At 30.7% G+C, this 16,470-nt stretch overlaps 1 protein-coding gene across 1 annotated transcript in view; it reads left to right on the forward strand.

Annotated features, from left to right (window-relative positions):
• PCDH10 (protocadherin 10) overlaps positions 1-16,470 on the forward strand; it is a 42,829-nt gene that overhangs the window by 8,255 nt on the left and 18,104 nt on the right. The window contains exon 4 of the mRNA XM_004265131.4: positions 5,516-5,821. Coding sequence (XP_004265179.1) covers positions 5,516-5,821 — 306 coding nt within the window. The remainder of the gene's footprint in view (positions 1-5,515; positions 5,822-16,470) is intronic.

Consider the following 16,470-nt stretch of genomic DNA (forward strand, 5'->3'; position numbering starts at 1 on the left):
ATGGTCTTCCAATTTTGCAATATTTAGAGAATATTCTTCATAGCACATACATTTCCAGGTTTAGAATATGAAAAACTTTTGTGCTAATAAGCAGATCCCACTGAGCTAGGTTATAAAGGGGGAGAGTTAGACTATCAAGGAAAAACAGCACTGAAAAGAAATAGATTCTGAATTCTTTAGTTTGTACCTCATTTCATATTACATTATATACACTGTTTAGCTTAGTGCTTCACCTGTTTAAACTTCCTAAGTTTTTATTTATTCCCACTTTCTTTTTCTGTGTTAACATTAGCTTGTATTTATTTATTTGGATATTCCTTCTATTTATTCTTCTGTGAATAGTTTTCCTTTTTGTTCTTTCTCCTCCCTCCCCCCCTTGCTTTTCTCCTTTCTAAGCCATTTGCAGTCACCAATCTTGTTCATAGAAGGGCTTTAAACACGGAGGCAGCTGCACAGAGAATCACATAAGCTTTTTCAGTTTTCCACTGCACCTGGCTCCATGTGTGAAATTCTTCGGCTTGACCACTGCTCTGTGGCACTTACTTTCTATAGCCTTGTCAAGGTGCTTTCCGTTTTTTTCAGTGCAGTATTGATGTATTGGTTAGATATGGCAGAAGTCCAAGGAGATGTGGTAAACGCTTACATAAACCATCACAAGGAGAGAAACTGATTAATCACAGCTTAAATAGCAAAAAAAAAAAAAAAAAAAGATAAAAAAACAATAAAATGAACTTAAAACCAATATATTTTCAATTTTATAATAACATTAGATTAAAAGATAGAACTTTTGTCTAATTTAAATACTGATACAACATTTTTAGTTGTATATTCTTAAACATTTTAATATTATTGGAGGTAGATCTAAGGCAATCTATTTAATTGTGAGAAATTTTTTTCCATTTATTAAATATTTACCATGTACATACTAGGATTAATTATGGATTTATTTTTAAAGTGTGCCTTCTTGAAATATGTATTGAAGAAGAAAACGCTAGTAAGTGATGATTCAGTTAATGTTACTTGTTATATTTACCTGAAAATTTTCAAATTTCTCTTCTTGTAAATTTTTCTTTTAGCTATAAAGGGAACTTAGCTTCTAAATGTGTCAATTTCTTACCTAATTATCATGAGATTTATACATGACACATGGTCAAAACTTGGCTATAAATTTAAAAAATTAAGTGATTCATATTATTGGTATTTTCATACTAGTAGATAAAAGTATATCATGAAATGCATTAAGCCACTGCACTACTACAATGTCAATAAGAGAATTCTTGTTTTGTCATAAAATACAAATTCCCCTTTCCTGACTCCAATAAGAATTTAGATAATGGCAATTAGTTTCTGGCTTTATAAATAAAGTGAATTCATACCATTGCCTGAATAAGCAAAAACTTTCTGTTAAGGTTTCTGGTGAAAATGTGAGCTACAACTTGATAATGAGGAGACATTTACAATTGGAAAAAATATAAGACCAATGTTAAGAGAAAACAGAGAAAAATATAAACATTTTGAAAGATAAGTAAGGAGAAAATTTTGATGTGCATGTTCTGATTTTTTTCATGGGTGAATTATGTTGTTAAATCTCTGCTCTCAAATCAAATTTTCCTAAAACTTATAGCAATTTTTATGGTTAGAGTTAATATCTGTAATTTCTCCAGTGTTAAATAATTAAAGCAAGACTTGAAATTTCCTCCAAAACTTGAGTGTTGATTTTTTAAATTATTTATCATATTTGGGAAAAAAATCCCACATATTTTCTGAAGGCTTGGTACGTGAGAGAGAAATGAGCATGTAATTTTATAGTATTACATTCATCAGAAAACAGCACAAATTGAATACAGATACCTTTTAGGAATCAGTTTGTTCTCAGTGGTAATATCACTGCCTCTGACTGTAAGGGATCAAGTTACTTGCTAGTTAAAAAAGATGTATTTTAAAATTTGTCTGAATATATCTTTGCATAACAGGCAGTCTATCACTTCAGCTGTCATGCCTTGCAGAACAGACATTTCTGAGAAGTGGAAAAAAATAAATAAATAGGATAAGAAATTGTAAATAAAATATGTATGTTGAAATGCTTCTTAGGAATTACCAAAACTTCAAAACTCAGGCTTGGCCTGTATTTGTCTGCTATACAAATCCCACAGGTTCTAAAGTAAGGGCATTTGAACAAGAAGAAAAAAAAAAAAGAAGTTAAACTTATTTTCTCTTGGGACTTCAGTTTGAGCTGTTAAAATATTCCAATAGCAATGTGAAAGGTATGCATTTTTAAATGTCCCATGTACTGAAATAACTGACATTCCTGTCCTTTGTGCAGTCATTTACCACCACAAAACTTAAATATACCTCTGCTTATCTGGTCATTAAAATAATATATTTAGGGCTTCCCTGGTGGCACAGTGGTTGAGAGTCCGCCTGCCGATGCAGGGGACACGGGTTCGTGCCCTGGTCCAGGAGGATCCCGCATGCCACTGAGCGGCTGGGCCCGTGAGCCACGGCCGCTAAGCCTGTGCGTCCAGAGCCTGTGCTCCGCAATGGGAGAGGCCACAACAGTGAGAGGCCCGCGTACCGCAAAAAAAAAAAAATATATAATATATATATATTTATTTATTTATTTATTTATTTATTTAATGGGATTAGTGATATATGAAAAAAGATAAAATAATTTAAAAATAATTTTAGTCAATGGCTCCCTAAGGTGAGGACCAGTAAATGGGCAAGATGTATTTGGTTCTCAAACTATATATCTAAGACAAATGAAAAAAAACATTTTCAGTGAATGTTTCTAAAACTTATTTGAAATTGATTGATGTACTATTTATATGATTTTAAAAAATTGTTTCTGTGCCTGATATTTTCCTCATGAGAAATTAGTATACTTGTTTTATCAGTAAAACTGGTGAAACATCTACAGGCAGAATGTGTGCCATATTCCCTTTCCTTGTAGTTATATAAAGCTGTGTTATCACTATGGGGACCCCACTTCAAAAGGAGTAGCTCATAAATTTATTAAGAACATTATTTACAAGTGTTCCCCTTTCAGGCAAGTAACAGTGTTCTTCCAACAGAAAACTTTATCATATTCCTCACTTTTCTTGTTATGCACATGATATGTTTTGTTTTACAGGTTCTCAATTCATGAGAACTTTACTTCATCATCTAAGGGAATTTTAACTAGCCTCTAATAAGTCAAAGAGGCAGAAAAACATATACTTCGAGAGAAGAAAATGGGCACAACTGAATATAAACTACCCATAAAAACAAATTCTACTAAAAGTACCCTCTAACATAGGCAAACATCTTAATGATAATGTTGAGAGACTAGATTATTAAAATTTTTCTCTGTGATTATCATTTTCAAAATTATAAGAATACTTGGGTACAGTGCTCAAACAGATGTGAAAGATTGTTAATGGTCTCATGAGAAATATTTGAAAGGGTTTGATCAGTTATGTGATGAAAAACTGTATTAACATCAAATTTTACATTAGTACCCATCTTTATCAGGATCCAATAAAACAATTCTGTCTTAAAATTTGAATTTTTTCCATCAACTTCAAATTTAATGACATGAATTTATTTTTAAAATATATAATTGCTCATAATTTACTATTAATGGTAGTTCCACCTATCAAAAAGGCCTTTTATTCCTTATCACACTATAAATAGGGAGCATTTAGAGTACAGTGCCTCAAAAAGAGATGTCTCTGGTTCTCTAACTTCTACCTAGCTCGTATGTCAGTGTGCATCAGGGATATTCTCCTTCCCTTCCTCTTTTTTTTTTTAAATACCTATCTCCTTACAGGCATAGGATAACTGAACTTCCCTGGTGTCTACAGAAAAATTGACATGTTTTACATGCTGTTCTTAGTCTGATTCCTTATCTTGGCTTCAGCTCATGTTTACGTTCCTCAACAGTTCACTGATCAGTAATTTACTTCCAGGCTTATGCATCAATTATCAATGGAATGTTAGACTTGAAGTCAGACTTAGCATTATACATAGTTTAATTTAAAATAAAAAAGTCATTATAAAGTGAGATTAATATATGATAAGAAGCTTGGTGTTATTTCTTAAAACATAATACATGTAATTAGCTGTTCTTAACTCCAAAATACTTGAGGATAATCTGGAGGGTTAATAATTGTGAAAAATTGATTTCTTTTATTATATAGAGAGATGTTAAAATATATACACAAAAAAGTAAATTAGTACGAGTAGAATACCGTTAGGAATTTGCAAACTAAAACTTGTTCAAGAGCTCAAATCACTCATAACATTTAAAGAAAAAAATCAAGTGTGTTCATGACATAAATATTACTCTGTTGGTCAAAAAAATAATCCCTAGTTTTTCCACACCAGGCATTTCATGCATTTGAGAGTTTCTGACGTACGGACTAATCACACTTTGGTTATTTCAAATTGATCCTGTTTTTAAACATATTTAATAAATGCGTTGCTCTGTTTAGAAACATGTTAAAATGTGATTTTGTTTATGTACTTATTTTTTCACCTACTGCTAGTTATCAAAATGAATAACAAATGGTATTCTATAGTGCCCCCAAATTGTTATGTTTTCTTAAGAAAGTGAGTGAGATTTCTTGAGTCATAAATAACGTTTTTAATATTCTTGTCAATCTATGGGAGACAATGAAATTTGAAGATGTCGTTTGAAATCTTGGTATTCTATCTAGGATTAGTAAGCAAACAGCTCTGTGTTGTCTAGGACAAGTGTTTTCCAATATAGAACAAGTAATAAAGTATTTGTCAATAGCGTCTGCAGCTGACTCACATCGCACTTGTTACCTTGGTTTCACTAATTACAGTCATTTGTTCTGGGCTTGTCTAAGGTGGTAAATGATAAGTGGTTTGTAGTAATATGGACTACGAGAGTGTTACTGAAAAATAACTTTTAGGAAGTCATTTTCTAGGAACCTAAGAAAGCATGCTCTTGGCTGCTCATGTAATCTTATTTTATTCTTGTTATTTACTGATGTATCAGTATGTATGCCATGTTTCTGTTGAATTTCACTTTTTATTTCATGTCCAGATTTTATAATCTAAATGTCATCACTAGTACTTCCCATATTTCTTCCCTTTTTGTCTCTAAGAAAAAAAATATCAGATGAGTTAACATCATTAGAGATTATGGATAACGAAGGTTTTCCACTTCGGTTTTTTCTCTGTTATGAACTTCACGAGAGATTTTTTTAAATATTCATTCTCACTATTTTCTAGTTATTTAAATAATTTAGAGCCAACATTTCCCCCCCCGCCCCGATATCCTGAGTAGTTTAGAAACATCTATCTCAGAGGCCTCTTTGCCAAGAGTCTTACCCTTTATAAAATAATGTAAAGCGATTTTTGGCTCCTGTCAGGTTAAAACAAGAAAAAATTGTCAAGATACCTTCACCCATTGCTCTTTATGCTGCCTGTAACTTTTCACTTCTAAGTAGCTGGTCATGTTGGTGAAGGCTCCCTGCATAGCTTCTGTGTTTTCTGCTCGCAGGTATGGATCTCTTCTCCAACTGCACCGAGGAATGTAAAGCCCTGGGCCACTCAGATCGGTGCTGGATGCCTTCATTTGTCCCTTCTGATGGACGCCAGGCTGCTGATTATCGTAGCAATCTGCATGTTCCTGGCATGGACTCTGTTCCAGACACTGAGGTGTTTGAAACTCCAGAAGCCCAGCCTGGGGCGGAGAGGTCCTTCTCCACCTTCGGCAAAGAGAAGGCCCTTCACAGCACCCTGGAGAGGAAAGAGCTGGATGGACTGCTGTCTAATACACGAGCGCCTTACAAACCACCATATTTGAGTAAGTATTCCGTAAAAGGCTGTAGCAAAGTATTCCCTTTCAGGAAATAAAGTTCAACATGCTATTCTTCTTAGTAAAAATAGAGTTCAGGTTGTTTTCAGAAACAAGGATAAAAGTGACTCTTGGATGCAGACAGCACTTTACAATCGAAAAATGGATATACTTAACAAGAAGACAAATTCCTGGGTTAGGACATGGTGGTTGGCTACAATCAAGGATAATTTTTGATGTTGTTGAAAAACATTTTTCAAATGATCTTCCTATTTCCTTTGAATACTGCTCACCTGCTGACTTGATTTCCATGTGTTTTGAAGGGCTTAAGGTGGAAAAACATCTCTTCACAGTTAAGTCACTGAGAGACCTCGTTTTCTTATTGCTTACCAGCATTATCACTTAATCATCCTTTTCCCACAATGACATTAAACACAGGCTAAATTCAGAAATCATTGCAGCCATCAGTTTGATCATTCTACGTGATTTAGTAATATGTTGGCATGGATACACGTTGCTTATCCGAATCAGAGGAACTACACGATGAAAGCATATCAACACAGCAATATTATTCATTTATTTAAAATAGTAGCTTCTTCTAACATTGAGACATTGATAATTGTAGTCAGCTCTTTTGATATTGGGACCATAGTCTCGAAGTGGATAACTTTATACAACCACTCTGAAAAACAACAATGCTTTGAGATTCTTTAGCATATATTTATTAAAGTAGCCTAAAAATCAAATTTTAATAAATAAGGACTCTGATTCAGTCTTTGCCCCTCAAACTAAATTCTGTATTTAAAATTTTATTCATTCTTTCTGGATTTAAAGTTTTACTTATTATCAAAAACCAAGCTTTTCCAAATTTTACACAACATATTCTCAGTAGTGTTTCACTTAAAGTAATAATATACATTATAGAAGTACATTATCAATAATTTCAAGGTAAAAATTCAAAGGGCATATGATTCAGAGTAATTCAAATTTGTATTTCTAAACAAATACAAATATCTCCTGTTAGCATATATTAACTGGTAAATCTACATCAAATATAGTGAAAAATCAGTTCAACCTCTAACTCTTAGTGAGTACCAACCTTGAGGAAATTTCACTTACATTATAGAACTGAAATTTTGAACATCTACAAATGTCTTTTCTCTACTGACTAGTTTTTCTGTTTAATTTTAAGAATCATGGTAACAATTTTTGTTGATAAAAATATTAATGCTACATATATTTTAACGCAAATTTCTCTACTTTTTAATAATCTAGTATTTCATTTAGATCCCTGATTTCAGGGATTATAAAATGTGTTATCAGATATATGTGCTGCTAGAAATCAAAGAATGCATCTATTATTTTACCAAGAAAATTAAGATTTGTTTGCATATTATTCCCGATGTGTATTATAATTAATTAATTTTGAATAACAATTTCCGTCTTCTGTTTTAGCCAGCTCAGCTCATACTGCTCAAAATTTAGGGTTTGGGATAAAGTGTGGACGGGATGAAAAAGAAGCAGAAAAATAGCATTTTGTTGTTTTTATTTATACTCTCCTCAGTTCTTCATATAACTTTAATCATGTCTGATTTTTTTTTAACTTCTAGTGCTTAATGTCATCTTAGTCTCACACAGTTATCTTTAAAATTACTTCCTAGCTCTGATTTAATAGGCATAGTCAATTTTATGGTTAATCTAACTGTATAAGCTAAACCAAAACCCTCCATTCCTGACAATTTTGCCCCCCAAATTCACATGGTGGTAGTTGTTAATACGTGTATCATTTATCATCAGGAATGGAAATATTCTCATCTTCTAAATTGAAAAGCACGTCCCTTATGTAATTAAAGAAGCTAAAAATTAGCACTAATTACCTTTATTTAAAATCAGAATGTTTAAATAATTATTGAGGAAGCAGTTTTTCTTTTGCTAAACATGCATTTTGTTTTTTAATGAACATAATGAACATTTTGATGTTAAGAAAAGTAACTGTATATTTAGTTATTTTTGTAAAGCCCTAACAAAAGCCTAATCAGGCTACCACTGTCATTTATAAAATGATGACAGGGAAATGGTGATACGCTTAATAATACAAATGAGATCATTGTCTACACCCAAGAACTTTCCATTTCTACACCTCTGATTGCTAAAGTTAAACTTAAAAATTGTAAGAAAACAACTTTTACACAAAAGTGCATGTATGCACATTAAAAACAATGTACTTTGTGTTTCTAAAAAAATACCTATATACAATTATATTTCTTCTTTTTTTAATGTATAAGAAAAGATCCATGAAGACTATACATAATGCATTTAATGAAATGGAACTTATTTTTTTAATCAGGAGAAATTTTCAGCATATCTCTTAAACCTTGTCTCATTAGTCATGAGCTCTTTACAAGCATGCCTCCTCTTATTTTTGTCATAATGTTGTATATTGCTAATACTCTGATAAGGACCAAAGGGATACACTGAAAGATGGAGGAAATAAATTTAAACATGGTCATATTGTCAAAATATAGTGTTTAGATTTATCTTAAAATGTTAATAAATTTTAGCTTAGCTTTAATTTTTATTAAAGTAATAAAAAATATGAAAATACTTTGTCTTAATAAAAATCAATAATTGTTTTCAACACTTATTAAAATGAAATAAAAATATTCTCTGGAGTTTAAAACTAGTTATATTTTTCATACAGGATTCAAGAATTTCTTTAAAATTACTGACATGTTATTTAAAATTGCTGAGTCTTTCAACTGACACAGTAAGTTATACATAAAACATCTAGATAGTCTGAAAAAATAAAGATCATAAAAATAATTCAAGTTCAAGAATATAACTGGTAAAAGTTATAGCATTAATGTAATTTAGAAAAGCCCAAAAGTTAAAACAACATGTTTAATATTATTTTTGTAATCATTCTTGCTTATGATTTTGGTTTCACATTTTGAACATTACCTCTTCAGATTATTTTTGTCTGGAAACAAGCATATCTTTCAGTTTAAATCCGCCTAAACAATACAGTACTAAAGGTATGAGGATTTGTTATTTGGAAACCTGTTGATTTCTTGTCAAAAACTTAGTCATTCCCTAAGAATTGAAAACAATCATAAGATAAATGGCCAATGAAATTTCATCTAAAATGTATGTGTGAAATCTTTCTTTCATTTGTTTAAAGGGTAATACAATAATAAATTATATTGAATAAAGTGAAAAAAACCTACATGGACATCATGATTTTTAAATCCTAAATCCATGAAATTTTCTACAATCATAGGACTGTAGGAAACCATTTATTGAAAAGTGTTACAATTGATTCTGCTTTCATAGCATACAACATTTAGACTAGTCCAGGTGTGTCAAAAAAGCAGCTGTCTCCTGACCTCACTTTGTTTTTGCCTACTTTTGAGCCCTTTTGAAATTTCAACCCAACTCATACATATCATAACGTAAGAAAAGATGTCAGAACTTTGAAACATTGCATTTAAAATGCTGCTGACACTTTGACTTCTTTTCAGTAACCCTCATTTTAGGAACATTCTTTTTGGCATCTATATTATTTCTACCTAACACTTCAAGTTTTTACTTTTTTGAAGTCGTAGAGTGTGTTTTGTTGAGTCACACGTCTTCCAATTCCTTCATTATCTTAGTCGGCCCTCTAAGTTTTCATAATTTGTTGAAGTCAAACGAATTATGAGATATATATAGGAGCATATACAGTATTCAAAATAAAATGACTTTTCTTACTGGTACAGACTACCCTCATACTTATGTACCCCTGTGTAGTGTTTTCTCTGGAATTCGTATATTCCTCTAATGTCATAAGCATAGCATCACTTTATCAAATATTAAATTCCACAGAAAGTATTTTTATAGGTGGCCTTTTGACATTTTTGTCTGTTAGGTCCATATGTTACTAAATGAATGGACATCTTTTTCAGTAATTTTTTCCTTTTTTAATAGATATGTTTGTTTCTGTTCACTTTTTCTCCAAGTTGTGCTACTTTTTTTTAAAATAATATCCTATTTCTGAGATTTTTGTTCTCTCACTTGTCTTTATAAGAATACCTCTAGATTTGTGAGTCTAACTAATTTTCTTACTTTTTTAGTTTATCTCTTTGTGACAAATCTCTGGTTTTTGAATCACACCAGTATTTCTATTTTTCCATTAAATTCTTTTATTCTGTAATTATGAATTAATCTCTTATAATCAAAATAGTTTACTCACATCAACTCTGTGAGCAAGAAACAAATGACAACTCAGGATCAGAAAAAACCTGACCCCAGTTCATATTCTCCATATATCTACTGTTAGAATTAAATGTTCACTGAATTTTACAATATTTCACTTCTTTGAAAAATGGTAATCTATTCACAATTTATGGGATTACTCCAGTTAAATGGTGCAGCAGCTGACTGGAACCTTTGTATACTCTAGATAAATGAGATATCATAAGACTATCTTGTTTCTTCTCCTTTAGTTGTTGAGCAATGGTCTGCCTCAACTAATAGGATTTAAATGAAAGCTATAAAAATCTTTCTGAGGTGCAGATATGAAACAGAACTGTTCATTTTACATCTATACATCTGGCAATTTCTGTAGGCAATTTGTGTTTTACTTATTCAGACAGCAGTGCTTCTCTGTGACTTATCACATATCATTTAAAATGTGTGCCTTTGGGTGCATTGAAACTAGTTAATATCCAATACTCCCTTGGCATATTTAGACTCATTACCCAGCCATGCATATTATAAACGCAAAATAATTATGTGATAGAAAATGAATTAATGGACGAATGAGTGTTTTTAAAGCACCCAAACTTTCTTTAATACTGTCATCATACTTTACTTTACACACACATCTACACACAGCTTTTGATATCTCTAGGCAAACTCTCTTCTTTTCTTCCAATTAAAAAAACATGTTTTAAATTAGTTGTATTTCTCTCTAGATAGTACCTACAAGGTTTTATGAGGGAAGATAGATATTGAACTCATTCAAAATATTGAAATACACCTAACCAAGATGTTTTGTGAAATATGATGGTGTTTTTCAGTACTTTAAGATTTTAAACTTCTTTTGATTTATTCAAGGGTCTTACTTCATATTCTAAGGGGGAATTAAATTTTTTTTTATTTCTTAACACTCTTAGAATATTAATTGCCCCCCCTTTCTTACCAGGTCTGTAAAACAATCTTTTACATGTTTTATTTACTAATAAAGCTTTCATACTTTAGCTCTCATCCTTCACATTTTTATAAAGCTAATGTATATACATATATACATTTTCTTCGTTATGGTCACTTATATTTCTTATTTAGTTCCCAGGTAGGAGTTATTTATTTACATGTTATTAATTACATTTTTGAGTTCATGGATACATGGTGAAATAAAACATTTAAGGTCATATAGAGAAGACAATTGGTTAAAGTAATTTATATCTTTTTCAGTGTTTTACACTGCTTAGTAAATGATTCTTCATCTACATAAAGCAGTTTATTTTGTGCACACTTTGCATTTTATTGAATCAACATTTAGCACATTAATATATTTATATACCTCATTTTATATTACAGACCATTTTCATTCTCTTTCTTATTTTGTACATTGGAAGTAAATCCATATAAGCATTTGTGCATCATGTGAGCCTAACAAAGGAAGATTATCAATTAAAATATAAATAGAATTATTCAGTGAAAAGGAATATCTACTTGGGAATTTTTCCTGCCTCATGATACTGAAGATTTTGGGTCAAAATTTAAATGCATCAAATTATAAAGATATTGTAAATAAGTCTGGAATATACAAATTCAATTGCTTATAAATATTATTAAACATTGTTCAATACTCAACGTGCCAGACTTTTTTTGAGTGAGTCTGAGTCTTCTGAAATCCTTTTAATAGGAATTAGTGCCATTTAGACAATATAGCTTGGAAACTGTTTTGGACTATAAGGTTCATTGTTCAAGATTAAATAATACTACTGAATCAGGACTAAACTCAGCATAATGTGAGTCCATTTAATGTTTCCTAAATTATAATAAAAATCTTGGAAGTTTTATATCTAGGTCTAATAAGACTCCCTAATTACTGTGTTAGTGATTTCTAATTAACTACATCAGTTTAGGTGGGGACAGTATAGAAGATTTGAAAGATTGAACCCCAAAATATAATTACATACAAAAGGACATGGATAAAAACAAATTGTAAGCTGGAAAATTTACAGATAAAAATCAGGATTTTATTTCTGATTTTTTAATTGATATAGTATATGACATTATATTTATACATTATGTCTAGGCACTTAACCATATTCTTTTTCCTAGAGATACATTTCTTTTAACTGTAGGGATTGAAAAGATTATATGTGAAATTTATTTCAATAAAATTTTTATAACCTGTCCTCTTAAGCGTTGTCTAAATTATCAAAGAGTTTTTAAATCATTGAGTTCAACAAGTGATTATAAATATATTTTCTGTGTTCTATTTTAATGATTCTGTTGTATGGATAGAGTTGTGCATATTTGCAACCCATAGAGAAGCATTGTTTTTAATTTAGTTTAATTTTTAATTATATCTATCAATTACCAGAGAAAGAATAGACAGAGATTATGCTTAACATAAGAGTAAATTTATTTAACTAACGGCTATTTCATTATCGGAAGCTGTTAACATGATAATATGGTGCTTTTTGAGAAACAGATAAGTGATACAATCAATTTTGGTTGTTCCTTTATTTTTTGGGGTCCTGGTTGTACTTTTTGAGGATGAGTTCATATTGCATAATATAACAAAATTAACCATGACACTGTAGAGGAAATAGATCTCTGTATTATGAGGAAGACATTATTTTTACTGCTTGTAAAAATGTTGTAATCAGTAGGGCTTTTTTTTCTCTTTTAATGTTGGTGTTAGCTGGAATCCTACACAAGATTCTAATATTACTTGTGTTGGATATTTAATTGTATATTTTACACAAACTGGAAAATTGACATTAGTTTGTCATCAAGTGTTCCAAGGTTCATATTTATGCCAATAACTATGTTTCAGCTGAAAATTGGATAATTACTACGTTATTCCATAAAAAGCATATCTGTAAATGTTTTTGTCAAAATAAGTGTTTGGAAAAATAAAAAAGTCCTAAGCCGAGAAGTAATACATAAATAAAATCAATATCAAACATATATTTCCTGGGTTAAATTTTGAATCACCCTGGATAAAGAAATAGCCAGGGCAGAAAGCTTCTCTCATACCTAACTAAACATCACTGGGCTTTGTCTCAAAGGGCAACATATTGGTAAAAAGTTCTGAGTCAAAAATGGCAACAGTAGATAAAGTAAATGTAATAAGTTGTCTTGATGATGTACACCTGATGGTGTGTTTAAACTAAAATACTTCACATGTAGGTTTAATCAAAATGGTGGTAGGAGTAATAGGTCCATAGATAGGAGAGTTAAAATTATAGTTTGACAGTTGCTATCATTTTATTCTTAAAAAAATATATAGAAAACCTTGAAACTGACCTGTAAAATTAGTATAAAATAATTGTACCTTTTTCTTTCACTATTAATAAATCTGATACCAGAACCAATCCCCTTGCTAGTCACTAGTAGTGTGGTTTTAAGGTTTACTTGCCATATAATTATTCATCAGATGATTACACTGGAGGTCATGAAATCTAGATCTGTTTTGGTGAATATATATTGATTCTTGAATTACCTCAATCTTTTTGGTAAGAACAATGGTAATAGGGAACGATATTATGTACAGCACATACATTGTACTAAGTTATATTTTTAAACATTTTTTAAATGATGGATAATTTCAAGCTTATTCAAAAAAGAGAATAGTTTACTAAACTCTCCACTTAAACAATTATCAATTCTTGACAAATTTGTTTCATCCAAAACCTAATACACTTCCTCTTCTTTCATATTTTTAAAGCAAACCCAGAAACCCTACTGTTTAATTCATTAATATTTCAGCATATTTATTAAAGATAAAGTTGAACATAACCACAGGAATAATGTTCCTCCTAAAAAAAATTTCTTGCTATCGTTGATTGGCTGTTGTTCAAATTTCCATAATTTTCTCATAACTATTATTTACATTTACAATTAATTAGATTCATGATTAAAATAAGGTTTGTTGATTGCAACGCACTTTTATTTTTTATTTTAAAACTTTTGATTAATGTACAGTATGCATATAGACAAGTACAAAAATCACAAACATATAACTCAAGAAATTTTCACAAAAGGAGCACACCTGTGTAATCAGTGACCACACTAACTGGGTACTGTGTCCAGTAGCCAAAACATTACTAGTATCTCAAAAAGTCCACCATTCTGTCCCCTTTCAGTTACTACCACCCAAAGTGTTACCACTGTCCTGGGCTCTAACCAAAGATTAATTTTTCTGGTTTTTAAAATTTATATAGTTTGAATAAATGAACTAATGCAATATATTTGAGTTTAATTAAAATGTAATAGCTGGTTAGTCTCTCTGATAATATAGGGAAAGCAAATATCATAGCTAAAACATATCAGTGTGTAAGCTTAAAAAGATAATTTAGTTAGGATGTTTCTCCTTGGATATGATTTCTGTTACTATCTTTGGAGTTCTTATCATGTCTAGTATTTCAGAAATGCTTGATACTTGTTGTTATATCTTCTCTTTGATTGAAATATAATCTTCTGTTAACTTAGTGGTGTTTTACAGAAACAAATACTTAAATATGTTGATTTGAATACCAGATTATAACAAAAGAGTAGAAAAATTGAAATGCATCTATTTCGCATTTCTTTGAGCCTAGATTAGAGGATTGTGGCAAACTGGATACTATGGTGCTTAAAGGAGACTCTGAATAAAGAGATTAACATTGTGGAAAATAACCTATCTGAAGAGACTCTAAAGGATTGAGGGACTGTGAATTAAGAAGAAAAGGGGAGAGGTGACCAAACAAATGTTAAGTGTTTAAACAAATATTTCACAGATAAATATCCTGACCTTGACATTGGTATTTGCTCCTAAGAGAAATGAAAGCACATTACCTAGAAAGCTTTACAAACTACAAACGTATGCATACGCCAACGGTAATTTGGCGGAATAGCACTTTCTAGCCCTGTGATGTATTCCCACAGAATGCTTTTCTAATACTGGGTCTGGTTTAAAGGAGTGAAGGATGGGGCTCAGTTTTACTAGGGGAAAAGGAAAGGCAATTGAGAAAGCTTGGATTTTTATATATTTCCTTTCCTTCCTGTTTCTACACAGATGACTTCTTATCTTTCATATTTTGGAATTTGGGGAAGGAAACATTTGGCTTCCTAAATCCTTTTTTTCCCTCTCACACACTGAATTGCAATGGATGATTAAATGTCTAGGAACAGAAATTTAAAAATCCTAGTTTTAGAAGGAAATTTGGGAAAATATATATAGTGCAAAAGCTGAGTATGAAAAAGTCTAGTATATTTTATATATGCAATAAGTACCATAGAGTATGTCTATTAAAAGTATGTATTACAACTTAAAGATTTAAGACTTCATATTATATATAATAATTTATAAAAGACATGACTATAGATTTTAATATCTATATGAAGATATTTTAAATATTTTAAATATATTCATCAAATATTGAATCTTCTCTTTATTGAGTTGGCTTATTTCTCTTATAATAAGAATTTTCCATTTTGGTATCATATTATCCTCTGCTGAATTTTAAGGAAAATCCTTGGTGTCAGTTACTGTGGAATGACTTACAAATAAAAATGTAGCAGCTATCATTAGTGACTCAGGGTCAAGTGGCCTACTTTGCTTAAACCTAGTGATGATACATGCTTTCTTAATTATTTTGGAGGATATAGCAAATAGGCTATATATGATCATTATATCTTGGATTGATATTTTGGACAGTAAATTAAAATGTAGCATTAGCTTGGTAAGGGTGGAGGCATGAATAAATCATGCACTTAAGAAAGGGAAAATAGTCAAATGGGGGAATGGTATTAGATAAACATTAATGCTTGATTTAAGAACAGTAGTAGCTACTACCGAGTGCCTATTTTATAGGCATGAGAAGATGAAATGACACACTACAATTTCATAAATATACAACCAGTGTTACAAAGTGATAGTTCTTCTCATCAATTAAGGGTCATGAAATAAGCTCTATGAATTTCAGATTATAGTAAATAATTTTAGAAATGTTTGAGAATATTTTATGATTATATAAATATACTCAATTTTATATAGGCAAAGGGGTTTTTGGTAGTAGACAATGTAGAAATGCCTTTTATTGATAAACTGGAGTGAATTTTAACTCCTTTGAAGTTGAATTAAAACTAAGGATTTGAGAAATCTATATTTTTAAATTATATTATGAAACGGTGGGAAGATAATTATTTCTCAAATTATAACAACAAAATATTGACTCTATTGAAATGTGACTGAGAAAGGTTTTTTTTTTTTTTAATGCAGGCTTACTTTAGAATTGTTTTTAGGCAAATACTTGACATTGAATAATTTTATTTTCGTCTCTCAGACTTAAAATTGACCTTGAAATCTAGAAACATAATCCTTAAGAACTTAAATTGCTTGCCTTGTAGGAATTCTTCATAGGAACTGTGATTTCTTGATGCTTATAAAAGGTGTG

Source organism: Orcinus orca, chromosome 4, assembly GCF_937001465.1.
Source record: "Orcinus orca chromosome 4, mOrcOrc1.1, whole genome shotgun sequence".
In the NCBI taxonomy this organism is placed as follows: domain Eukaryota; kingdom Metazoa; phylum Chordata; class Mammalia; order Artiodactyla; family Delphinidae; genus Orcinus; species Orcinus orca.